The sequence below is a fragment of the Meleagris gallopavo genome, chromosome 1 (assembly GCF_905368555.1).
Source record: "Meleagris gallopavo chromosome 1, MGAL_WU_HG_1.1, whole genome shotgun sequence".
Classification (NCBI taxonomy): Eukaryota; Metazoa; Chordata; class Aves; order Galliformes; family Phasianidae; genus Meleagris; species Meleagris gallopavo.
The window spans coordinates 177,238,752-177,263,138 of NC_139404.1; the positions used below are offsets into that span (position 1 = coordinate 177,238,752).

The 24,387-nt window shown below is 43.6% G+C and overlaps 1 protein-coding gene across 2 annotated transcripts in view; it reads left to right on the top strand.

The window, feature by feature from the left end:
- ARHGAP20 (Rho GTPase activating protein 20) overlaps positions 1-24,387 on the top strand; it is a 60,247-nt gene extending 35,860 nt beyond the window's left edge. For both annotated transcript variants that reach the window (XM_085216231.1, XM_085216232.1), the window contains 10 exons: positions 305-389; positions 3,072-3,149; positions 6,296-6,362; positions 8,591-8,773; positions 13,885-14,063; positions 16,960-17,121; positions 18,319-18,428; positions 19,147-19,336; positions 20,131-20,242; positions 22,331-24,387. In XM_085216231.1, coding sequence (XP_085072357.1) covers positions 305-389; positions 3,072-3,149; positions 6,296-6,362; positions 8,591-8,773; positions 13,885-14,063; positions 16,960-17,121; positions 18,319-18,428; positions 19,147-19,336; positions 20,131-20,242; positions 22,331-23,394 — 2,230 coding nt within the window. In that variant the 3' untranslated portion in view covers positions 23,395-24,387. The remainder of the gene's footprint in view (positions 1-304; positions 390-3,071; positions 3,150-6,295; positions 6,363-8,590; positions 8,774-13,884; positions 14,064-16,959; positions 17,122-18,318; positions 18,429-19,146; positions 19,337-20,130; positions 20,243-22,330) is intronic.

Sequence of the window (24,387 nt, forward strand, 5' to 3'; positions counted from 1 at the left end):
TTGATGGGCTCTTTAAAATGAAAACTGCAGGGAAGTCTACGTGTTGATTTTAAATCTGGTTCTTCTGCTGTTTGTACTGATTTGTGCAATGTAGCAACTTAGACACAACAGGGCATTAATAGGTACAGTGGTCAGTATCCCCTTCAGACCGTGCTGGAGGCTTTCCTTTCCTCTGAGATCTTTCTGTTGCAGTAGATCTGAAAATGATCTGCTGCCTTCTCAGTTTCTGCTTGATTGCTATTTAAATGTTGATCTTTATGCTTACTATGTTAAAAATTCACTTGTTTTGCATTTGTTTTGGCAGTCGAATAAGGGAAGAGAAAGAAAAAGACTATCCTAAAAGCATTCCTCTGAAGATAATTGCAAAGGATGTTGGAACCTGTGCATATGTAAGTGCTCTTGAGCTAATCTGGGGGTATAAATCCACATCATCTGTATATCCTGTGCATGTCAGGGATGAGAGGGTTCTTTTGGGTTACAGCCTCCTTTAAGGATCTAGCTCCCTCTAGAAGACTTAGCATATGCAGCCCTGAAGTGTGTGCTTCCTGTCTTTACTAAGTGAGTTCCTTTTTAAAGACAATTTTCCTAGTAAGAAATGGGTTGGCCTCGTCTCCAAGGTAACAGTGATAGGATGAGAGGGAATGGCCTCAGTTTGTGCCAGAAGAGGTTCAGGTTAGATATTAGGAAAAAATTCTACTCGGGAATAGTAGTGAGGCAGTGGCACAGGCTGCCCAAGGAGGTGGTGCAGTCACCGTCCCTGGAAGGGTTCCAGAAATGTGGAGATGTGGCACTGAGGGACGTGGTTAGTGGGCATGGTGGGGATGAGCTGATGGTTGGATTGGATGATCTTAGTGGTCTTTTCCAACCTTAATGATTCTATGATTATAAATACTGGATCCAACACACAAGCTAAAGACTATAGAGTTTAAACCCCCCCAAAAACACATCTAAAAGAACTTATGCATAAACATCTTAAGAAATGTACAGTGTTCCTTTTTTTGCTTTTAAAACTGATTTAAACTCACAGCTGCCTTCATTCAATTCTGCAAAGTTGCAATGTGTTTTATTGTTTATAACAATCATAAATCTGTAAAGCCGTGTATAAGAACACTCTGAAATTACCTTAAATGTGGTATTCATCAGCTTGGGGATGTTGGTACATTGTGGGCACAAAGGAAGTTGGTAGAGAAAGACTGTCCACAGGGTGATTTACACCTTTTAAAAGCCATTTTTAACAGTTCCCCAGGGATACACTGGCATTCAGTGATAATCCCTCCATTCTTCCTCTGTTTCTTATTCATTTGTCTTTTTTTCTAATGGTACTTTTAAGACATGTTTTTCATGCTCAGAAGCATAAAGACCATTTTCAAGGATGTGAGAAGTTTTCACTGCAGTTAGACTTTGTTGGAGGTCTATGCCCATCGATGAATTCTGTACTTGCATTGACAGAAGCGTAAAGAATTCTGTCTTTTTCAGAAAATCATTGTTAAGGTGAATTGTAATAGAATTGCAGGGTTGCTAAGAAAAATGTTAATAAACAATAATTGTGGTAGTTCTGAAGGACTGCAGATCAAGGTGTGCTCAGGTGTAAATATCTATAAAGCACACCTGCACCCAGATGTTTCATTCTTGTACCAGCGTTGTTTGGGGGGATTTTGTATGTCTTCTCTCTTTTGCTATAGTTATCTCATGTACCAAATACAGTTTCCTGATCCTGGCAGTCCTAGAAATGACACGCTGCAGCCTAGCTATTGCCAGTAATAAAGCTGTGAAGGAGCAGATGGAAACTTTGTGATACAAATAGTTCTTATGGCACTCTGCTGCCTGTACTACAGCAGCTGGGGATGCCGGAGAAGTATTTCATTTTTGGAGGGTAGGGAAGGGTAAACACAAGGCATAAACCGTTTTATTGTATTCTAGCCCAGAGCAAAACTTATGCAAATGTGCTGACCTACTGCTGGGAGCCAGATGTCAGTGCTTTGGGCAAATGTTAAATTTTTTATGGTATGAGCGTTCAGATATGTCCTCAAGCAAGATGTAGAATACTCTCACTTCTTTCATTTGATTGCCGTGGCAGCTTGTTACCATCAGGGACTTACACACCGTACAGCTCAGATCTTGTCTAAATGCAGAATGTCAGGCAGTTGTTTCACCTAAGCATCACATGGCCAGTATAAAACTGATGTGCTGCACAGAGCGGCAGGCTACAGCAAACTGTCCTGGGACTAGCAGGAGCACTGGCATCCTGTCTCTGCCCCCCTCCTTTCTTTGGGCCATTGGATATGTCTTGGAGGTTTGGCAAAAGGCGCTTTGGGCGTGCTCTCCCCACCCGCTTTTCCCCCATGCAAGGTGATGGCAGTGGTGCTGTGCATTGCACTGGGGCTGGGAATGAAGTTGCTAATCCTGGTGTGCCTGAAATGTGTGACATGCAGCGTGATGGTGCAGAGCAGCATCCCGTGATGCAGGGGGAAGCCTAGTACCAGGCAGCAGGTGCTGAGTCTCGCCGTTGCTGTATAGAAAGCAGACCTTTGTGCCACCGTGTTCTTCTGTACAGAGGTAGGAGGGTGCTGCAGGGGCTGTATTTTTAACTGGAGGACACATTCCCAAGAGGAAGTGTTTCTGGTATTAAGCCAAATGTAGCTTTGAGAAGACGATATAGAAAGTGGCAAAGGAGATAGAGAACAGCCTATCTGCAGTGTTTTGTTACCAGGAGTACTTCAATAGAAAGGGAAGGAAGTGATTTACAATTGATATGCAGCCATCTTTTTTTCAGTGAAAAAACTCACTGAAATGTTTCTTTTCAAAGGGGACATGCATGCATCTTGTCCCCAGAATCATGGCACTGTGCCCTTCTGATGGAGCTCTCAGGGAAGCAGGGAGCGAATACAGGCAGTGTGTGACAAGGCAGAGGAGTCAGACCTCTGTCTTAGGCAGCTGGGTCTTTCTCTGCAGTATAACTTTTGACTTCCTTTTGTTTCTGCAATGAATCATGCAGTTATTTGACTTCAGATACTATGTGCGAATCCAATTTTTAATGCCATTTTGCCTGTCTCCTTTTTCTCTGTTCACAGTCAAAAACCTTAAATGTAACCAATGTTGATACAGCCAGTGATGTCATTCTCATGGCCCTGCAGCAGCTGGGAATTTCTGTAAGTACTTGCACTGGTCTTAATGAGTCGCTTTTAATAATCGAATCTTCTCTTGCACCTTTTCCAAGATTTAGGATAAGAACGTAAATTTAAAAACCTTTACCATTAGCAATTCAGTGTTGTTGAAATGAAGCAGTACTTTGTTAATATATAGACCTCCAGAGATCGTCAAATGCCTTAAAAGTGTTGGGTAAAGCTCCCATCCCTGTAATGAATCAGACGTGTTTAAAGTTGCTTTTAAATCCATTTTGCTGATGCATAAGAGGAGATAGCTTGACACAAAAAATGAGTTTGATGCCCTCCTTTTGTGTACCTCAGTATGAGCAGGAAACCTGCTTACCTGCTTGTCTGTCAGTTTCAAAATAGGCAGAAAAGCATGATCAGCTGTGTCCCCAGATTACAGGCACAAGCACTGCTCTCAAGTGTCCAGATCAGACCCTATAAATACCCACAGATCTTTGGTGTCACATGAGATATGAGAGTAACCAAGTGATTGCACAGAATCTGAATACACCCAATTGAAGCAGTGGTCTGAAACTACCTAAGATACCTCAAAATAGTGCACTGAGTACGTGCAGTAATTCCTGATAGATCCTGAATGAACTCCCTTTCCCCTAAAACAGAAAAGAAAGTCCCTCAGATGGCAACAGGAATCATTGTCATGGGTAAGAGTTCCAACTCCCTTAGCCTTTTATCCCAACTTTTCACTATGTGTCTGATCGATGCTGATGGTTATGGGAGCTCCTGGATGACAGGTTTTTAATGGCTTACAGTTGGCTCTTCGGGTAACAAGATGTTTTTCAATGTGTTGGTCTTGGTGTCTGTGTTGTTCTAGATGCAAGGAATCTGACAAGGCTTTCCTTACTGCAGCCTTGCATAAGAAGTCAAACATGACCACATGCCACTCCTGTGCTTCCTGAGACCCCTAGCCCAAATTAGAGTAACTCCAAAGTATGGTTTCCCTAGCATTCCTTATCCCTAATTTGCACAGGCTTTTAGTGTGTCTAGAGCACTACGTTGCTAGTGTGGTTGTTCCTGGGCACAGCATTTTTTGCTGTTACAGCTGCTGTGTCCCACCTACACCAGGGCTGTGGCCCAAGCTCACAGTCCTGCTGTCTGTCCAGTTAAGGTAGCTCTGTAATTCATAGAAGTGAAGAGGATATGATGTGAGCTAAAATCAAGCCCTCTGTCTGCCCCAGTCTATGTCAAAAATCAAGACCACATTACATTACAGCTGCAATTCTGTATTGCAATACATTTCATTTTTACCCATTTCATGGATGTCATTTGTACTTCCTCATTTCTTTTACAGAAAAATCAGGAAGATGGTGTTGCCAAAAAAGAATTGTGTTTGGGGTGCATGGGAGGAGGAGCTAGCTTTGTTGCAGCTCTGTGTTCTTTTGTATGTAGCACCGTCAGGCCATTCTTCCTCTTTACATTTTTATTTCAAGTGGAAAAAAAATGAAAGCCTTCTGCAAGATGTACAATCTTGCCCACGGAATCATTTGTTTAGAGTAATATACCGCATCTTTTCACTGCGTCTGCGTAGCATAAAGCCTTTTTCATTAGTGGCAGATCATCAGATTAGCAATAAAATCAGATGAGCTAAATAAATTAAGCTGCAGTCTATATATCACCCAGCTCCCCCAAAGGACTGATCTGACTGCGAGGGAGCTTTCCCTTATGCACCATCTCGAGGGGCTTTTTATGTCCAGAGAACCACTTGAAAGGAGCTCTGTGACTTTTCAATAGCAATTATAAAAACTACATTTCCCATGTTGTGTAGTTCATGTTACTTTGGCTGAGCTCACTCTATTTTCATGCATTGGGGTTTTTCCCTCTGGTTTCTCTGATAAAACGACAACCAGTTCTCACAAAATGACATTGAGCCTTTCTCCCAGATGCTCAAGGGGAGCAGAAAGAAGGGCCTTGGGCTCGCCAGCTCCATGGGTACACTTGCTGCTTTTTCTGGGACAGCCACAGTTCCAGTGACAAATGGCCTCATAAAGGACAACATTTGCAATCGGGAGATGAGCCCTGCCTGGCTCTTCCCCTTGCCTGCCCCCTCTCCACAGTAACTAACCCTTTCATATATATATATATATTTAAAAGGAAAAGTAAATACTTTTCTTGTGCTCCTCAGCTGTATTTATTTGCTCCTGGCAGCTTGCCCTGAGGCACCAGAGATGTCTCCAAAGCCTATTTATTTTCCTTCTGCCTCCTGCTAGCTGACTTAACAGCTAATATGGCCCAGAGAGCTCTGTCAGTCAGCAAGCAAACTGCATGGTCTTTATGGGGTGTATTGGCACTACAGTGGGTGTGTACAACAAGCAGGAGGGTCACAGGAGCTCTGGGAACACTACGTAAAGTCCAGACAGTGCTTGACAGTGGGCAAATCAATTTATAAGGAGGTAGGATTTAATTGTCAAGCTTAATGCTGCTTTGGGGTATCCAGAGAACTTTTAGACTTTAATTATCCTCACTGAAAAGGCATTTAAGGTGCAATATTTCACATTTCATATGGTATTTATTCACTTCACTGTTGCCCTTTCTTCTGAAAGTGCTTTGTATTAAATGTCATTCTTTCTGTCTCTGTTGCCTCACTTTCATATCTGAAATGATGTGCTATTCTCCTCCTTCAAGTAAGCTGTAATATTGACTTGTATATTTATGCTGAAGGCGATATTTAGAATGTGCTTTCAAATCAGCAGTTTTACAGGCTTTGCCTAAAGTTGCTCACATTCTCCAATCCTCTGGAAATTGTCTTCTTTGATGTAAATTTATCCTCCCACTGTGAATTATGAAGGAGCGTTCCACAGCCTTAAAACAGCATCCAATGCTCCCAAGCCCTTAAACCCCCAGCAGCTGCACAGCAGGGCTAACGAGGCTGCCTGGGGCTGTGCTGAGTGCCATGAGTCCCTTGGGAACCACCCCTGGCACAAGCTGGGATGGCTGCAGGGGAGGGGGCTGCATTCCCTATGGCAGAGAATTCAGAAACTTGCATGTGGCAAATTTGGGCACTGTGGAAGTAAACTGGGCTCCATTGATGCCAGTGGCAAGATGCTGGTTATTGTTATATTGTGAGAAACCTGACACAAACTTTTTCATAGTAGCTGGCAAACTTATTCTTGATTTTGCTTCCAAAGGGATCTGAAAAAGACTACAAGCTGTGGGTGATTTCAGGAAGAGAAGATGCTCCGTACCCTCTTATTGGTATGTTGATGACATCATTTTATTTTTCAGCGTTCACTCATTGTTTTTAGTGCTGAAGGAAGCAAGAAATGCAGAGATTGCTGATGTGAAGTTCCCTCTTCTGTTTTGTTGTTGTTATTGTTTTTTTTTTCCCCCTTTCTTCCTCTTATTTCCCTGTTAGCAAGTTTGCCTATTTAGGCAAGCAGATGCTGATCCTTAATTTTGAAGAATGTGTCTGATTTTGTCACATTCACGGAGACAGAAAAAGCTCATTAATTCCTGCTCTGTTTTTGCTATTTTTGGCTGCACAAGTTTCTGTCTTTCCCAGAGCCAGACTCTCCCCTCAGCCACCTCCTCCCGTGGAGCCACTCCAGCTTTGCTGTATTTCCTCCTACAGTCCCATAGCATTGTTTACTCTACTCTCCTCCTCAGCACAGCTCAGCAGAGTTTTGAGACATGCTCTATGCTTCCACAGTTCACCTGATTCCAGTGGGCCTTTGCAAACCTGTGTTTCTGCAGACTTGTATTAGTGATAGGACAAGAGGGAATGGCCTCAAGTTGCACCAGGTTGGTTCAGGTTGGATATTAGGAAAAATTTCTACTCAGGAAGAGTGGTGAGGCAGTGGCACAGGCTGCCCAAGGAGGTGGTGCAGTCACTGTCCCTGGAAGGGTTCCAGAAATGTGGAGATCTGACACTGAGGAACGTGCTTAGTGGGCATGGTGGGAATGAGTCGACAGTCAGACTAGATGATCTTAGTGGTCTTTTCCAACCTGAATGATTTTATAATTCTCTTACTGGCTGGCAACTCCCATCTGACTAGGAGCAAACTGTTCTTACTCACTTCCTAAAATGCTTTTCTCAACATTCTGTCACCGGAAACCAACTCAAAGCTGAGAAGTGATGAGAGGCTGATTTGATTTTGGCCTGTGGTTCTGAGAACAAATCCCTCCCATTATTAAGAACCTTTAAGAACCTTTCCCCCACAGAAGTCCAGCAGTACTTGTGCTATATAAGTTCACACACAATTAGAACGAGAAAAAATCGTGGAATTTCTGTTCTCCTCCTGCAAATCTAATACCTGTAAATCTTAGTGTTCCTTCTTAAAGCATCTTTAGCTAAAAATGCTTTGCTGTATTCAGGCAGCATTAATATTTATGAAAATCTAACCTGCACACCTTATGGACATTGCAAGTTGTTTTGTCTTTGAAATGTGAAACTGAACTTTGTCTTTTAGACTATTATGTGTAGCTCAGTCAGATAAAATCACAACTGTAGTTTTAAATACATAACCAGAGGATTCAGAAATGAGAAAGACCTTTCTAACTGACACTCTCTCACTAGAAGTTTGAGGTCCAAGCTTTGTAAAAGAAGAATCTGACATCCAACTGATGCTGTTCCTGATATTTACATAAGGGTTTATCAGATAAGGCTGGCTGTTATCAGAGGTGCACATTTGAAGCAGTTTGACTGCACTTCAGTTTCATCCTACCTACAGTCTCAAATAGGTTTACTTCCACTATCAGCACTCAAATTTAAGTATAAGATAACTAATTTAATTAACTAATGCATTTCAGATTTAATACACTTAAGTTGCCATGTGTTTAGACAAGTTCAAAACATGTCTTTCTGCTGGTATTTTTGAAAGCCCCTCCAGAAATGAGTTGCCTTTGCACAGTCCCAAAAGGTGCTGTTGAATGCAGCTCATCTGCAGCAGCCCTGGGATTCGTTTTTCCTTCCTCTCAGCCTCAGGCAGTAGGTGCACTTGTGTCTCTCCTGGCTTCATTAGCATGCAGAGGCAGGGAGAATCACTTTCATAGTGAATTTTTTTGTTTTGTTTTGCACGCTCAGGTGACAGATGACTGCTCTCAAAATCTTGTTTCTTGCTAGAACCATATGAGAAACCAGCACCTAAATCTTCAGCATCCCGTGTAAAGCAGGAGAAAAAATAAACACTGAATGCTCAGTCACTTGTGTTCTTTAGTGGGCTTTTATGTGATGCAGCTGTAGTAGGTCCGATGGTACCTTTACATCTGTTTAGTTACACTGAATGCAGTAACTCCACATCTGCCCAGGTATTATTTATGTAATTTATTCTGCCAATGTAAACATGCAGAAAAATGACGGTTCTCAGGTAACTGAGAAATTGCTGTGGCCAGCGTGCAAAATCTGCTTTTCCTCTGAGGTAGGTGGAAGTTCTGAAAACCTCCAGACAGTCCAGCCCACATGACAGGAATTTCTTTTTGCACAGGACACGAATATCCCTTTGGGATCAAGATGAGCCACATCCGCGATGCGATGCCCCATGGCTCAAAGCACTGTGCCTGCCCCAGGCAGCTGCAGGGCTCCTTCCTGACAGAGCAGCTGCCCCAGGAGCTGCAGTGCCAGTTCGTGCTGAAGCCAAGCCGCCTGGCCGAGAGCCCGCCGCTGCACGGTACGTGGTCTGCTGCTGCCTCCGGAACGCAGAGCCTGCCTGTGGCCTGGCAGTGCTGGGCGAAGCCAGAGTGCTGGGATGGAGGGTGGGCAGTGAGGAGCAGCGGGCAGATGTTAGTGCCAGCTGCACAGGAATTTTGCTGTGTGGTTCTCCCCAGTTTGAGCATGCTGTTGCTCGTGTGCTGTTTTTATAAGTTACAGTTTGACAAGCTGCCTGTCAAGAGGTTGCTCTAAAACCAGCAAAAGAAAGACAAGGTCTTCCCCCTGCAGGTTTTTGTAAGTCTAAAGGAGCTTCTCCCTGCAGTCCTTTCTGTGCTCTGCAGCAAAGTAGGGAGGTTGTCTGGTACAGAAGCCAAGGCTTCAGTTCTGTACAAAATTCAGCATCTTCTGTCTGAACAAAGTACCAACGACGGCTTGCCTCCCTTACTGGCACCTGTCTCATGGGTCAGCCTGAGCATGAATTTCTGGAGTTGACAGTCAGCTGAACATGAACTAGCAGTGTGCCCAGATGGCCCCAGGTGACCAAGAAGGCCAGTGGCATCCTGGCTTGTATCAGAAATAGTGCAGCCAGCAGGAGTAGGGAGGGGATCACTCCTCTACACTCAGCTCTGCTGAGGCTGCACCTCAAGAACTGTGTTCAGTTTTTGGGCCCATCACTACAAGAAAGACATTGAGGCCCTGGAGTGTGTCCATAGAAAGGCAGCAGCGCTATGGAGGGTATGGAGCACAAGGCTTATGGAGAGTGGCTGAGGGACCTAGGATTGTTCAGTCTGTAGAAGAGGAGGCTCAAGGGAGACCTTAATGTTCTCTGCAGCTGCCTGAAAGGAGGTTGTGGCAACATGCAGGTCAGCCTTTTCTCCCAAGTAACAGCAATAGGGTGAGAAGTATTGGCCTCAAGTTGCACGAGGGGAGGTTCAGGTTGGGTATTAGGAAAAATTTCTTCAAGCAGTGAGGCAGTGGCACAGGCTGCCCAGGGAGGTAGTGCAGTCACTGTCCCTGGAAGTGTTCAAGAAGCATGGAGATGTGGCACTGAGGGTCATAGTTAGTGGGCATGGTGGGGATGGTTGGACTGGAAGACCTTAGTGCTCTTTTCCAACCTTTATGATTCTGTGATTCTATAGCACTGTACCTAGATGAAGTGAGGAAATACAGCTTCTTTATTTCACTGTTCCCTGAGTAAGATGAAGACGGTAATATTTTCTCCTGCCTTTGGCCTTGGTCCTGCAAAAATATGAGCACCTGCTCTCTGTTTTGCTCTCTGTTGTCAACGATACAGTGTCTGCTCACTGCTCACGGGTAGAACATATGGGCAGATCTTTACAGGCTGGGGCGTTAGGCTATAAACACCATGTGACGAGGATGCATCCCACAGTGTGTTTTTATTGTGCTTCACACGCTATCACGCTAAGCTTAGTTGGGAATTCTGTCCTTCCTCCCTGTTAATGACTCCATATCAATAAAAATAATATATGTGCACTCTGTTTTACTCTGCAACCCCCAACAGCCAAGATCTCCTAAAACATACGAGTAGAATCCATTTGTAATGTTTTGAGAAATTAAATGTAGCAAGGCAATATTAGTACCTGTTACAAATTATTCCGGAAATTGATTGCGTTTTTATATAAATTAATTTCCTTTCCGCACTCTTTCACCCTCCCCTCCCCAAGTAATTTGTATCATGTATTACTTCACAGCATATTTCAAGAATGAGGCAATCTAACAGAGGGGTGTAATTAGGTTTACAGGCCCCGCTTGGCAGCTGACATTGACTGGCAAGAGAAAATAGGAATGCAAATCAGCACAGATGTGATGTCGGCAGCACGATGTGAGCTGTGGGAGGGGGCCAGGCTGGCACTGGGGCAGCCTGTGAAACTGAAGATGGGCTAGAGCCACACGGCTGGAGGAAAAGCTGTGTGTCCTTGTGCCTTACCTGTTTCCATCCTTGGCTGATGGAACCTATTAGAGTAATGCATAGGCCTTGCTATTGCAAATCAGATCATCTTGCATTGTGCTCTTCCCACTTCTTTCTCACCTGTTTTGGTTTTGGAAAAGGATGAAAGGTGTCTGTGTGCTAGCCAAGGCTACAATCTGGTTTGGGGCTTGTCTTCAGCTCAGCAAGCCAAGCAGTGTGGGATTGCTGGGGGACCACTGGGCACAGCACCACGTATGGGGCAATTTACAGGGAGGAGGGTATATTTGATACCCATATGCTGTGTAACTCTCCTTCCATGCTCCAGAGAAACTCTCCCCATGCAGGAGAGGACTTCCCTGCTCCTCAGCAAGTGGTTGCTCTTCTGATGGTGGTGCTACCTGAGCACTAAAAGTATTCTGTTTATTTTTCCTGAAAACATGATAAAACCAGAAACTTGGAATCCAAGTTTGAGCAGCATCTTCATCCACTCTTCCTGTAACCACAGCACACACATGGCATGCACCCTTGGCAAGTTCAGAATCATATGATTTCTAACCAAATATTACCCTGGCCGGGATCTCACATTTGTGAGGCAAGCAACTCTGTGCCACAAAGCCTCCTCCTACCATCCCGATGCCATCTCCTGTGATACGCCAGCCCCTGTGACACTGGTGTTGCTGGACCAGACTCACCAAGGGGAAGCTTCTGCTACGAGGACAGGTAGAGAGAGCTGGGGCTGTTTAGCCTGGAAAAAAAGGGCTCTGGGGAGATGTGAAAGCAGACTTTTGCTATCTAAAGGAGGTTATGAGACTAAAGTGTGTTGTGATAGGACAAAGGGAAATTATTTCAAACTAAAAGAGGGGAGATTTAGATTGGATATAAGGAAAAAGCTTTTCACAGTAAGGATGGTGAGACATTGGCACAGGTTGCCCAGAGAAGTGGTGGATGCCCCGTTCATGGAGACCGTTCATGTCAGGCTGGATGGGGCTCTGGGAAACCTGGTGGAGCTGTAGGTGTTCCTTTTAAATGCAGGTGGCCTTTAAGGGGTTCTTTCCAACTCAAACAATTCTATGATTCTATGAAACTGCTTGGCTGAATCACGCAAGGCCGAATGGGTGGTGACAGGAGGACACAACTGACAACTGGCTGTTCTGTGAGATAAGAAGCTATGTGGACACCAACTGTGCTGCTGTAGTTGTGTCAGCAGTGCTGGCAGGATAACTGAAAAACCCACAGGATAATTTACTGTGTGGGAACACCATGATGTTTCCCTCCTGCAGCTTTTCGACACGTAACAGGACCAGCACCTAGCTGCTGAACACAGCCATTAAGTCATGCTCACGAGCACACATCTAAAAAATACCATAAATGCTAATTTGCCTAAAGTATGACTTGAAAGAGCTGACTGCTGTCAGTGACTCGTCTGTCATCCAAATTGTTATTTAATCGTCTGGTAAAAGAGAGCAAATTTCCAGTGAGTTAGTCTCAATACAGAAAGGAGGTCTTTGAAAACTGTTTGAAAGGATTTGGTCAGGAAGGATGCTGTGTTTCTAAGCTGATCTGAGGTTTTCTTTGGAAGTTCCTGATTAGTCTGTGAGAAGAGGAAATGAGCACTTGTGCAGCTGAGATGCTGCCAATGAAGAGACTCAATTCCCTGCGTGTAAGATACAAGCCCAGCTGATCCCTAGGCAGATGGCTGCTGTTGTGAGCTCTGAGCAAGATCGGCAGCCAACGTGGTGTCGCTTTTATTCTGATTCTGGGCTAGAATAACCCACCATAGCAGGCCCTGGGGTGCACTCTGATGTCTCCATATGGGAGCTGTGTCTTCCACAGAGTAATAACTTGCATCTGTCTTGGCTGGGAGCAGACTGTACACCAAATGTAGCTCTATACAGGTTCAAGAAGAGAAAGTCTACATCTTCCTCTTCCCGTTTGCTCTTTACCCTAACACTTCTTCCCCTTTTGAAATAGGAATGGGAAACAAATGAGTTCTGTTGCTCATTGTGTTGATTTTGTAAGTGAGGTGGCATTTTGCTGCCTGGCATTGCTTGTTGGTTTCTGTCCTGGTGTGCTGAAGAACACCGATTAAGCTTTGCCTCCTGTTCCAGGAGAGCTGCATTTAATCACAGTTACCCATTGCTCACATCACCCATTTGGGCCTTGGTGACTTTCAAGAGTTGAAAGGCTGAGAAAGGTTCCTTATTTTAAGACTCTTTTTCTTTCATTTCTGTTACTCCTTTTTTCTTCCAAAATACAATATCTCCTTCATTTTTACTTGCTGAGATATACAAAGCTATCAGAAAAAAACCCACCAAACTATATTATGTGTCCAGAGCTCCAAGTGGACCAAGCCATAGTCATATGCAAATATCCTGCTCATCTGAAAGAAAAATTATTGTTTTGAAAGTTGCACTTATGTTCTCCCAAAACACGATGTGTCAAGTAAAGCCATAGACACTGCCAAGCTTATATTTCATGGAGCTTTGGGCTTAAAATGTATATCCTCATAATTTTTTTATGAAAGGAATTTTTCATCAGGCTTTAGCATGTGTATGTTCACATTTCGAGTTAAACTGTAACTTTTCATCCTGTAAATCTCTAATGAAAAGCCTTCCACCCATTCCCTAGGGGAGCATGATCGTTCAGATTGGAATGATGTATAGCAAAAATCACTGTTTGGGCTAAAAAAACACATAGTTGAATATAGGAGAGAAAAATCTGGTATTATGGTATTATGTTGCAATCTGTACTTCTGCAAGCATTAATTCTACCTTCTGCCCTCCACAACAGCAGAAGCTCATCACAGTGCCGGGGAAAGTAGGGAACCTCCAGATGGTCAGCCAAGGAGTCCAGTGGTGTTCATGTATGCACTTTTCCCAAAGAAGGTCTGTGGTTTCACACCTGCAAATGGGAGATGAGGCCCTGAGCACAGGCCAACCACATGCAAAGTCCTCGGGCTGAGGTGCTGATGCAGTGGTCAGGCCATGCAGTGTGGCTTCTGGTGATCCTCTTGAGAGCGTAGTTGGGCCGCAGTCACACACACAGGTATGCACATGGTGGATTAGGCCGAGCCGGATGCCAGGATGTTGGTTGAGTTCGTGACATTTTTTCCTTTGATACCATAGCAACCACTGCAAAACAAATACTGGAATTAGAATTTAAATGCATTTCTTCTAATAAACACCTCTCTCTTTTCCCAGACTTGAGCCAGAAGTCATTTAAAAGGAAAAGATCCATCATAAATTGGGCTTTCTGGCGTGGTCCAGGCACCCACTTGGATAATGCGCCCCTCTCCTCGACATCTGCTGCCCCTGGGAAGCTCTTTGGCCTGCTGCTAACAGCCATCTGCGAGGACGACAATCTGCCCAAGCCCCTCCTGGTGAGTCCAGGCACAGGGCTGGCTCTTACAGCAGTGGAATTTCTTAGTGCAGCCAATGAGAATACGGAGATGCTGTAGAAATGGGACGCTGCAATTACTCAAGCAGAGAAAACAGCAGGAAACCTCATTTATGGTTCCCAACAAAAACTTTGGTTTTTAACATATGATGTGGTGAGGCCTGGTTAATACCAGACAGCTTGAGAAGCATGTGACTGCTCTGGGCTGTTCCTTCTCTGTAGCCCATGTAAGGCTGATTCCCAAATCCTCACTTATGCAGCACAAATAAACATCGTATTCATGCATACTTTTCAAATTACTCCTAAGGTTTCTGTAGAATCCAAATTACTCCTAAGAATCCCCAACCCCTAGCAGGTGATATCTGCTGTCCAGGATAGGCAGCCCATGCTTGCACAGAAATGCCACCTGCCCTCAAACCATTTTAGAGCCTTTCTTGGAGACATCCACCCTAGGGCAGACAAGCACTCTGAGTCCTTATTTTTTCTCAGAAGGAGTGGTGAGGCAGTGGCACAGGCTGCCTAGGAAGATGGTGCAGTCTGGAGGAGTTCAAGAGATGTGGAGATGTGGCACTGAGGAATGTGGTTAGTGGTATGGCAGTGATGGGCTGATGTTTGGATTGAATGATATGAGTGATATGAGTGGTCTTTTACAACCTTAATGATTCTATGGTTCTATGATTTTGGGTCAGGAAGGTGTCCTTAGAACTGCCCTGTTGTTGATACAGCAATTGAAATGTTTGCCAAAGGGAGGGAGCAGTTCCCACCGTGAACCGTGCAGGATTGGGCCCTTTGTTTCAGCAGACTGACTTCCAGCTGGAACAATGTGAAATTAATGGGGTTACATCAGTTTACAGTAACAGATGTGTTTGTCTCCAAAGCTTGTGCTTGATGTGCTGCTTTATCATTTCCTGAGCGGTGAATCACACCAGGACTTCTCAGGTCTTTTGAGAGCGTGGGTTTGGTATTTTCTTTTGAGGGGGCAGTGTAAATTTTTATCATAGTTTAAATAAGCCCTTTAGAGATGAACCCTGTGAGGACCTGGTCTCTCTTTCTCTCCTTTTGACAGGGGAGCCAAAGCTGCATTTTGGAAACTTCTCCAAAACATAATAATTAGGAAAATTGTATGTGAAGAAAGTGCAGAGTTACTAAGTATAGAATCAGAGCTTGGTAGACTTTGTGGTTTGAATCTTAGAACGCTGTGTTTATGCCACAAAATGTAACTGGCTTTTGATTTCATGCAGCATCTCTGGAGAATGGAAAATTGCATCTGAGATACTGTGTGGGATTTATCTGCAAGAGAAGGGAGATATTAGGAATGAATGCTGCAGGCGTGTTTGGTATCTCTGCTGCAAAGCTCCAAACTTGCTTTCACAGCTGAAGGGCTCTCTGTTAGCCATTGCCTCACTGAATTATCTTACACCATTAGCTTCCTTCATGTAATCTTTTGGATTTACTACATTTTTTCCAACTTTGATCTTGTGGCTATTTTATTCCAAAAATAATTCAAAGGTGTTTATGCAGTGAGACTGCTGTTTTGTCAGCAGAGCTGTAAATCCCCGTAAAATAAATGTAAATGGTGACATGAGTCCTGCTGCCTTGAGAGGTGCTCCTGTTGGACACACATCACTTTCCACTTCTACAGGAGTGAGAAAGAAACATTAAGAAAGTAAAGATTAAAAGATTAAAAATACAGCTTCCATTAGTGATATCTGCATTAATGTGTGCCAGGACCAGACTCTGAAAGAAGCCAGAAGCCTCTGCTTAGCATTACTGCTAGAGTGACTTGTTTTTGTGATGTCAGGCTCTCTCCTTGTGTACCTTTTCTCCTCATCCCTTTTGATAACTCAGTCCTCTCTAAGTGTGTGTTTACACATAGAGAGACTGTGCATGTGTTTTCCCTCAGGAGAGATAAATGCGACAACTCACACATTGCTTAGAATCGTAGAACCACAGAATCATTAAGGTTGGAAAAGACCACTAAAGTCATCCAATCTGACTGTCAACCCATCCCCACCATGCCCACTGAACACATCACTCAGTGCCACATCCACATGTTTCTGGAACACATCCAGGGACAGTGACTGTAACACCTCTCTGGGCAGCCTGTGCCACTGCCTCACCACTCTTCCTGAGAAGAATTTTTTCCTAATATCCAAACTGAAAGTCCCCTGGTGCAACTTGAAGCCAATACCTCTTTTTCTCAGAGCAAATCTTTGGAGAGGTGATAATGGGCATGTCAGAGAGAGAGCCGAAAGGAGCCTGCAGCCAAGTCCAGCCTTGCAGCTGGTCTCACCGTCAGTCCTGAGCTGCTTGCAGAGTGCTGTTGTGCTCCCAAGGCCAAGAAGGGGCATAATCCAGCTCTGATCTGATGGAGAATTGCGGGTACATATAAACAATCACTTTCCAAGCAGATGAAATCTCCTTTTTCACAGACATCAGGGTATAAGTTGGAACAGAAATTATCTCTGATCAGTGATGAGATTGAACATGCTGGTGAGCAGGGAGGGTTTTTTTTATCTTCCTGCAGAGAACAAAATGCAGAGCTCTGCATTAGGTAGACAGTAGCCTTCTCCCATGCCATGACGTTTATTTGTTTCAGTGACTTGGCTAAAACTTGCCCAGGTCCTGGAGGAGATCGTGCATGAGGTCAGTGCTCAGCAGTGGTGGCTCTGTGCTTCTGAAGGGATCTTTACCAAAATCAGCACCCTGGGCCATAGCTTTGCTATGTGCAGTATGGCATTGTCTGGAGGTGAGCCCTGACCTGTGTGTAAGCTTTCTGAGGAGTCAGAGGTTTTTGCCTGTCACCAAAGCAGTAAAACCACATTGCAGTGGTAAAACATGTTTCTGAGAAACCCTCTCTGCCTTTTAATTTTGTTTAGGACATGCTTTCTCTCCTGTATCAAGAAGGCCCTTCCACTGAGGGTATTTTCAGACGCTCTGGGAGTGCAAAAACCTGCAAAGAGCTCAAGGAGAAGCTTGATTCAGGTGCTGAAGTGGACCTAGCCTGCGAATCCATATTTGTGACAGCATCTTTGTTTAAGGTACGTGAAGAATGTTCCTTTCTCCCTTCTCAGTTGAGAGCAGCACAGATCTTAGGCACAAACGAGTGGAGCTTTTCACCAGGGGTGGAGAGGCCTTGGTAGGCTGAATTAAGAAGAGTGGGTTGACACATTCACATAATTCTCTTAGCCTCACCTGAAAGTCAGTTAAATGCCAAAAAGGCAGATTTGCAGTCTTGTTTCTTTATTCAGACCCTTGCTAGTGTATAGTGTTGCTCAAAAAATCTCAGTTCATTTTGTCATGGATTATCTCCTACAAACTTCTATGTTAAAAGCAATGTTGCTTGTGCAAAAAGCATCACAAGCCTTCAGTAAAATATCAGCTACAAGGAGCATATCTGTCTTCACATTTTGTTATAGTGTGTCCATTTGTGTGTGGCTTTTAGCTTAAAAGAAATAGTAGTCTTCATTCTTAAGCAAACATTGCTTTGGACAAAAAAAAAAGACATAACAGAAGTATAACAAAAAAAGCATTTCTCTTACTGTCACATGAGAGGTTTTCATGGCTAAGTTACCATTGCATTGCTGCTGGTGGTTTAGGATGAGCATTTAAGAGGCTGGGGGACAGCATCACATTAAGAGCGAATGTGTTATTTGTACAAGCCATAGTTTCCCTTAACTTAACTTGTTGGGGAAGCTGGGATTTGGGAAGCAGGAATTTGGGCTTCTTCCCAAGCTGCAGCGGTTTATCTGCCACTATTTGAGGAGGCAGGAGCTGGAAGACTAACCCTGACCAGGGTAAATACTCCTTTACCACAAAGGACTGTGCCCAGAGGAAGGTAGGCAGGGAGTGCTTATGGTCTGGTGGTGTTGAAAGTTGTCAGCTGAGGGGAACAAACAGGGGCTATGGATGAATTCAAGTGATAAGTAAATGCATACATACAGTATCAAAATAACTGGACCCACTGCAGAGTTTTTCTCAGTTCATCAACAGCAGATGAAGCATCCAGATACCTCTGTTGATAAAAAAGAGTGAGAACAGGTCAGGAAAAAATTCCATTTTAGCATAATCCAAAGTGCTTCTTTACCTGAGATGGTTTTCTGCTGGTTTTGGTTGCTGTGTGGATCAGTTAGTGCTGTCCCACTGAAACATCCTCTTGTATCTGCATTGCTTCTTCCTATTTCCTCCCACCCTCCAGAACAGCTGTTCACATTTTATTCTTCTTTTCTCTGGATAAGGATTTTCTTCGCAACATCCCAGGCAGCATTTTGACATCCCAGCTTTGTGATAAGTGGGTCTCTGTGATGGATCATGGAAATAATGAAGAGAAGATAAAAAGCATCCAAAGGTAGAGTTACTTATATTCTCTGTATTCTCTTCCTTTTAAATGATATCCCGGAATGCAGAATCCCAAACATTCCAATCAAAACCTGCAATTAAAAAATCCACAAGTCTAAATAAATGCTAAAATACAGAGCATTTAAACTTACGTATATATTTAAGGAAGAGCGTATATAGGGCAAATTTCTGGCTCTCTTTTGTCATACATTTCTGCCTTTTGTGGATGCTAACAAATAAGTGAAACATGCCTTCATGGGAAACATTTATAATATTTATAAACTTGCTGTCTAAGACCTGGATTTCTGCCTGATACCAAAGCCAGAGTTATGCATAGGGAAAATGGAGGTCCTGGGGGGAAGAGGAGCAAAAATCAGTTCCTCATATTTCCCTCCACATTCAACTCTAATGTTAGTGACTGTTTTGAAGATGGAATTGTAAATAAAACACTGGAGACCAGGGACAAGGGAAGCCTCCACAAAGCAGATGATACCAAGCAGAAAGAGGGCAAAGTTTATGTTATGGGGAACAGAGATTTACACACCAGTGAACCTGGTGCATATTTACGTACGTACGTACCTAGGCAACTAGATGGCGGGTAGTGACAACTGAACTGTGAAGTGAACAGTGAAGCAGTCAAGCAACTAAGGTGAAATACAGAGTTATCTTCAAGGTTTTTATTTTTTCTAGTCAGTAATTTGAAGAATGACATTTGTACATGCTTTCAGGTTAATAGAGCAACTCCCCAGAGCCAATGTTGTTCTCCTACGTTACATCTTTGGAGTGCTACATGGTATAGAAATGCGATCTGAAGAGAACCAGATGAATGCATTTAATCTTGCCATCTGCATTGCGCCCAGCCTGCTCTGGCCTCCTGCTTCCTCAACTCCTGATATAGAAAGTGAATTCACAAGAAAGGTAGGAGACACCACAATATAGCAAACATACATAACCATGTTCCTGTACAAACAGTCTATTGGTTACAAAGGTGAGAATAGGTGGTACCTCTTCAGATCGGTTCTCATCCTCTTATCAGCACCCCAGAAACATTCATAAATCCATTATTATTATCTGCCTGAGAAAAGGGGAGAGGCATCATAAAGAAATACACAGTGCATTAGCAGAGGACTTCTGTCATCAAAAAGATCCCCAGTTGTGGCAGCCTTAAACAGGACAGAGTAAAAATGAAAAAGATATATGCAGGAAGACTACCAGTATTTGGACCCCAGTCAAAGGTCAAAGGAATATAGATGGGAGACAGGACTGCAAAAGGTGTCAGGGAAGGAGATAATGGGATGAATGCCATCTACCAGCTACTCTTATGCTGAAGAAGGTGGAATTTGGTGTGATGTGGGAAACATTTGGTAAAAACAACTCTAGCGATAAGATATAACAGACAAGACAGGGTGATGTTCAGGAGATGTCACTTTGCTCTCTCTGTCTCTCCCTCATCACCTGTACAGCCATGTCCCTGGAGGCCCTGGCTCAGCACGCCTGAGAGAGCTCAGGGATGGCTCATGGCAAGAGCTCAGGGCTGGGCTGCCAAGGGATGGTCTGCCAAGGTCTTCTGTGGTGAGCCTCTCCATTTAGACTATTTTAAACACTTCATGGATGAGTAGCTTGCTTGTGTTCCTCCTCTGTAAGATGAGTTTGCCCTGAATATAATAATGCAGGATGTGACAGCACATCTCTCTCCTGTTGCTTTGTTGCAGATTTCCAGTCTGGTGCAGTTCCTCACTGAGAATTGCTGCAAGATTTTTGGAGAAGAGATTAACTCCCTCTTTGGAGAAATCCTGATGACATGCAAGAGAGAAAATGGCTCAGGTAATGAAGTTTTGATCCTATTAGCTAATCCCAACCAGGCAAAGATCGATTATAGTCCACAGAAGAAGGCTGTTTCCTCTTCACATGGCGTTCCCATATACTGCTGTTGTCTTTTCCTTTCCCAAAGTATTGGTGATAGTGATCCAACTTACCACAGAACTAAACCACACCACAAACAGCTTTCCCTAAGAATCCCTTGCTCCTATTCCATTCATCTGAGCCACTATGTTGAAAGAAGGGGGGGGGAGGGGGCTGAGGGGAAGGTGGGAGGGAAGGAAAAAAAGAAGGAGGGAGGGAGACAGTGTTTAATCTCAGGTTTAATCTCAGACAGGTTTAATCTCAGATATTGAATTTGTATCCTTGACAGCATCTTCTCAGTACATCAGAAAGTCAGTGATCAACAAGTTATCATACAGTTCTCACTCTATATTAGGGCTGAAAGCATTGTTTATTATCAAAAGGGAGAGCTCTCCAGATGTTTACTGGAACAGACAGATTTTACTTCTAGCACAGAAAAGTCGTACAAGTGTGGACTGAAAATGTCCAGCAAGGTAGTTGGGTGATATGCAGCATATTCCAGAATATCATTCTTATTCTTTTTCTCACTTTACCTCTCAGATCATTGATTTTGACTGGAGGTTCAGGTCTCTCCTTAAATGATTTGCAAAGCTGCATTTCTGCAAAATAGATTTTGGTACAACAGGTCTATACTGAAAGTGGTAATGGCACTTGCCCTGGCATGCCAGTCTGACTCTGTTGATATCCAAAAATCCTCATGCACAACCTCTAGTGGAATTTGGTGAAATCTGACCTGTCCTCCTACCCAAAAAAAGAACCATGAACTTGAGTAATCAGTGTGCCCTTTTTGCTAAGAAGACTGAGGATGTTCTTGGCTTCATTAGGCAAAGTATCACCAACAGGCAAAGGGAGGTGATCTTTCCCCTTTAATCAGCACCACTGAGACCACATCTGGAGTGCTGGGTCCATTTCTGGCCCTCCCAGTACCAAAGAATCATGGGCTTGCTGGAGACAGTACAACAGAAGGACAAGGTGATGCAGGGTCTGGAGGATCTCTCCTGTGAGGAGAGGGTGAGAGAGCTGGGACTGCTCAGCCTGGAGAAGGGGGACTCAGGGGTATCCCATCAATGTCCACAGAAAACTGAAGGGAGGGTGCAAAGAGGACAGAGCCAGACTCTGTTCAGTACCAAGACAAAGAGGCAGTGGACACAAACTGGAGCACAGGGGGGTTCCCTTTGAGCACTAGCTGATGGAGTGATGAAACACTGGCACAGGCTACCCAAAAGCTATGGGGTCTCCTCCTTGGAGATCTTCCAAAGCTGCCTGGACATGGCCTTGGGCACCCTGTTCTGGGTGTCCCAGGGGTCCCTGCCAGCCTCAGCCATCCTGTGATGCTGTGCTGGCACTGAATTGTCAGATCCATGGTAGGTTAATGTGTCTGAGGAACTTTTCCAGCAGAAACTGAGGCATGGTAACTACCCATACCTGAACTCAGTCTGCTGCAAATGTGAGATAAGTCAGCTTAGCATAGCCTGGAGCAAAAGAGATTAATGTAATTCCAATTATCATGTCTACAGAACAGGGTACATGTGTGCAGGGCTTAGCTGAATGAAGTATGCCCTGTTTTCTTCAGTTATGTAGAAGAGAGAATGAAAGGTTAAATGATGTTTTCACTGTACAGTATCAAAAAGAAACATTCAATATTTTTCTAATTTAATATTCTATATATCAAATATTGTTCAGAGCTGGGTTTTTTTACTAGTGAAGTCTTCACATTAAAAAAAACAAAAAACAAAAAACAAAAAACAACACCAGAACACAAAGAAATCTTATTTGTCCCGTTATTTTGTGTTTCTTAGCTGACCTGCAACATACCTCTACTTTGAAATTTTTTTTTTTAGGTTTTTTATACAGTATTTTTTTCTGAAATTACTGACATTTCTGTTTTAAGAGACTTTAATAAATGGCAAATGTTCCTAAAATTAAGGGATACTTGCAAAAATAAATGCAGCTGCATGTAAGCAGGGTGGTTCGGTCACTGACATGCTACCACTTGGTTTGTCCTTGCAGATTTGGCCTCCCTCCATCTGAATGACTCTTCCTATGACAGCCTGGAAAATGAGGCAAACGATGAAGCCGACTCCTCTTCCAGTGACTGGATCAAGAACCGAGACCAGGATAACAGGAGCAGGGAGTCCGTCTTCACCCTGAGTGACGGCGATTCAGAACAGACTGAGGTGGATGAAATCCAAAATAAAACCAAATCGAAACAGTTGACAATTTCTGTTGATGTACATCATAAGTTTTCATCGCAAGAAAATTCAGAGAAGGAGTCTTTCTGCTCCAGCGCATTGGGCTTCACTTCAGCAACTACCTCAGGTGTCCTCAAGTCCTTAAGGAGACACAGGCGCTCTTCAGAGCCTGCCATCGGTCTCCTTGCCCCTAGTTTTGCCCACACTGGTGATGGTCACAAGAAGGCAGCGCGCAAAGCCAGCTGTGATGTTGTCCTCTCTTACGAAGATGAAGACTATCTACATCAGCTTCGCTCATTGCAAATGGAAGGACAAAAACTTATCAATCAGAGCTTGATCATAGGGATTAACGTTGGTAAAAGTGACAACACAAACCAAAATGTTGAAAAGAAAGACTTGTCCCATTGCCTTCTGCCTCCAACACCAGAAGGATTAAATATTTGCTCAGGATTTAGCTCTTCTAGCCTGTCTTCTCCAGGGACATCTCCGTCTCTGTCATCGATGAGCTCCCTGGACAGCGCTTTCTCTCAATTTTCAGACCAATCTGTGTTTACCCCAACTGAAACCTCCTCCCCTTTTGATATCAGCACTTTTCAGCCAGTAAAGAAACATGAAGAGACTGCTGCTGAGCCCCCTGATGACTATTTGGTTGCACCCAGTGTGGTGCCCCCATCTCCACAGCCTACCGAGGCTTTGGCTGAGGGGAACTTGCTGGAGCCCAACAGCAGGCTGGCACCTCTGAAACTTACTGAAGGAATCGACAGCTATCTGGTTAAACCTGACATTCAGCCATTGCCTCTGAAAGTCGCAGGAAGAGACAGACTTCATGATCTGAGAACAAAGAGGAGGTCTAGGAAAGGATTGCAGCAATCCAAAGTTTGAAGAGACTGACCAAAGCTTTTTTTTTTTGCAGAGGAATCTTAACACTTAAAATAAACACCATAAAGAAAATGCCTTCGGTGTTAATGTGTGTTCATTTTAAGTTAAATATCCAGGCTGTTCAAATTCAGTTGAGCAGTCCCTGAACTCATGGGTTTTCTTTTTCCAGGAAACCGTTAACGTTCCTACGTAAAGCTTTGTGAAAGAATGTTGTAAAAATAATCCCAATGCTGAAAGCAAGCAAACGGAAACTCCTGAAAATCTGACAAGGTCCCAGGCTCTAAGTAAGAAAGCACCCTGCTCTCGGAGCCCCGTGGGCAGCAGGGCGCCTGCTGGGACTCCCCGTGACCACTTGTGTGTTGAGCCTTGCCCATGTGAGTCTCAGTCGTGTGTGCTTTGACGTAGCGTGCAAAGTCAGTGTAGATCCCCTAACTGTGGTATTATACTACTGTTCTGAAACTGATAGGTATGACTTTTGTTGTCCTCCAAGGAATAAGTGTATTGTTTTCTGTATGTTTCCAGGGTACGTTTGATAGGTGTAGTTATTTCTTTCATGCTGCAAAGGAAAGAAAGGAAATAAGCTCAGAAATATGTAAAGATAAATGCTGAAGCTTGTAACTAACACCTCCCCACTCCGTGTGTTCAGTCATTTATTGTGCTTCGTTGGCTGTTCTGTTCATGTTTGAGTTGTGAATTGTTTCTTAACATCGCTGTAAATGGCATTATGTATTATTGCAAGCAGAACACATGTAATTTTATTATGCAGCACCTAAAACATCATATAATATATTAAAAGTATTGCATTATCTAAATGCTTCAAGTTTGTATAATATATCCTGATAAATTTTGCTATTATATATGTTCTGAAAAAATGTGTATTTTTGTACTTGCAAAAACTGCTGCTAATTTTATGAGTTCTGTTTTGTTGTTACAGCACTGGTACTGATGTGTATGCATTCAATGCTATATATTAAATATTATTTGTTATGTCATCCA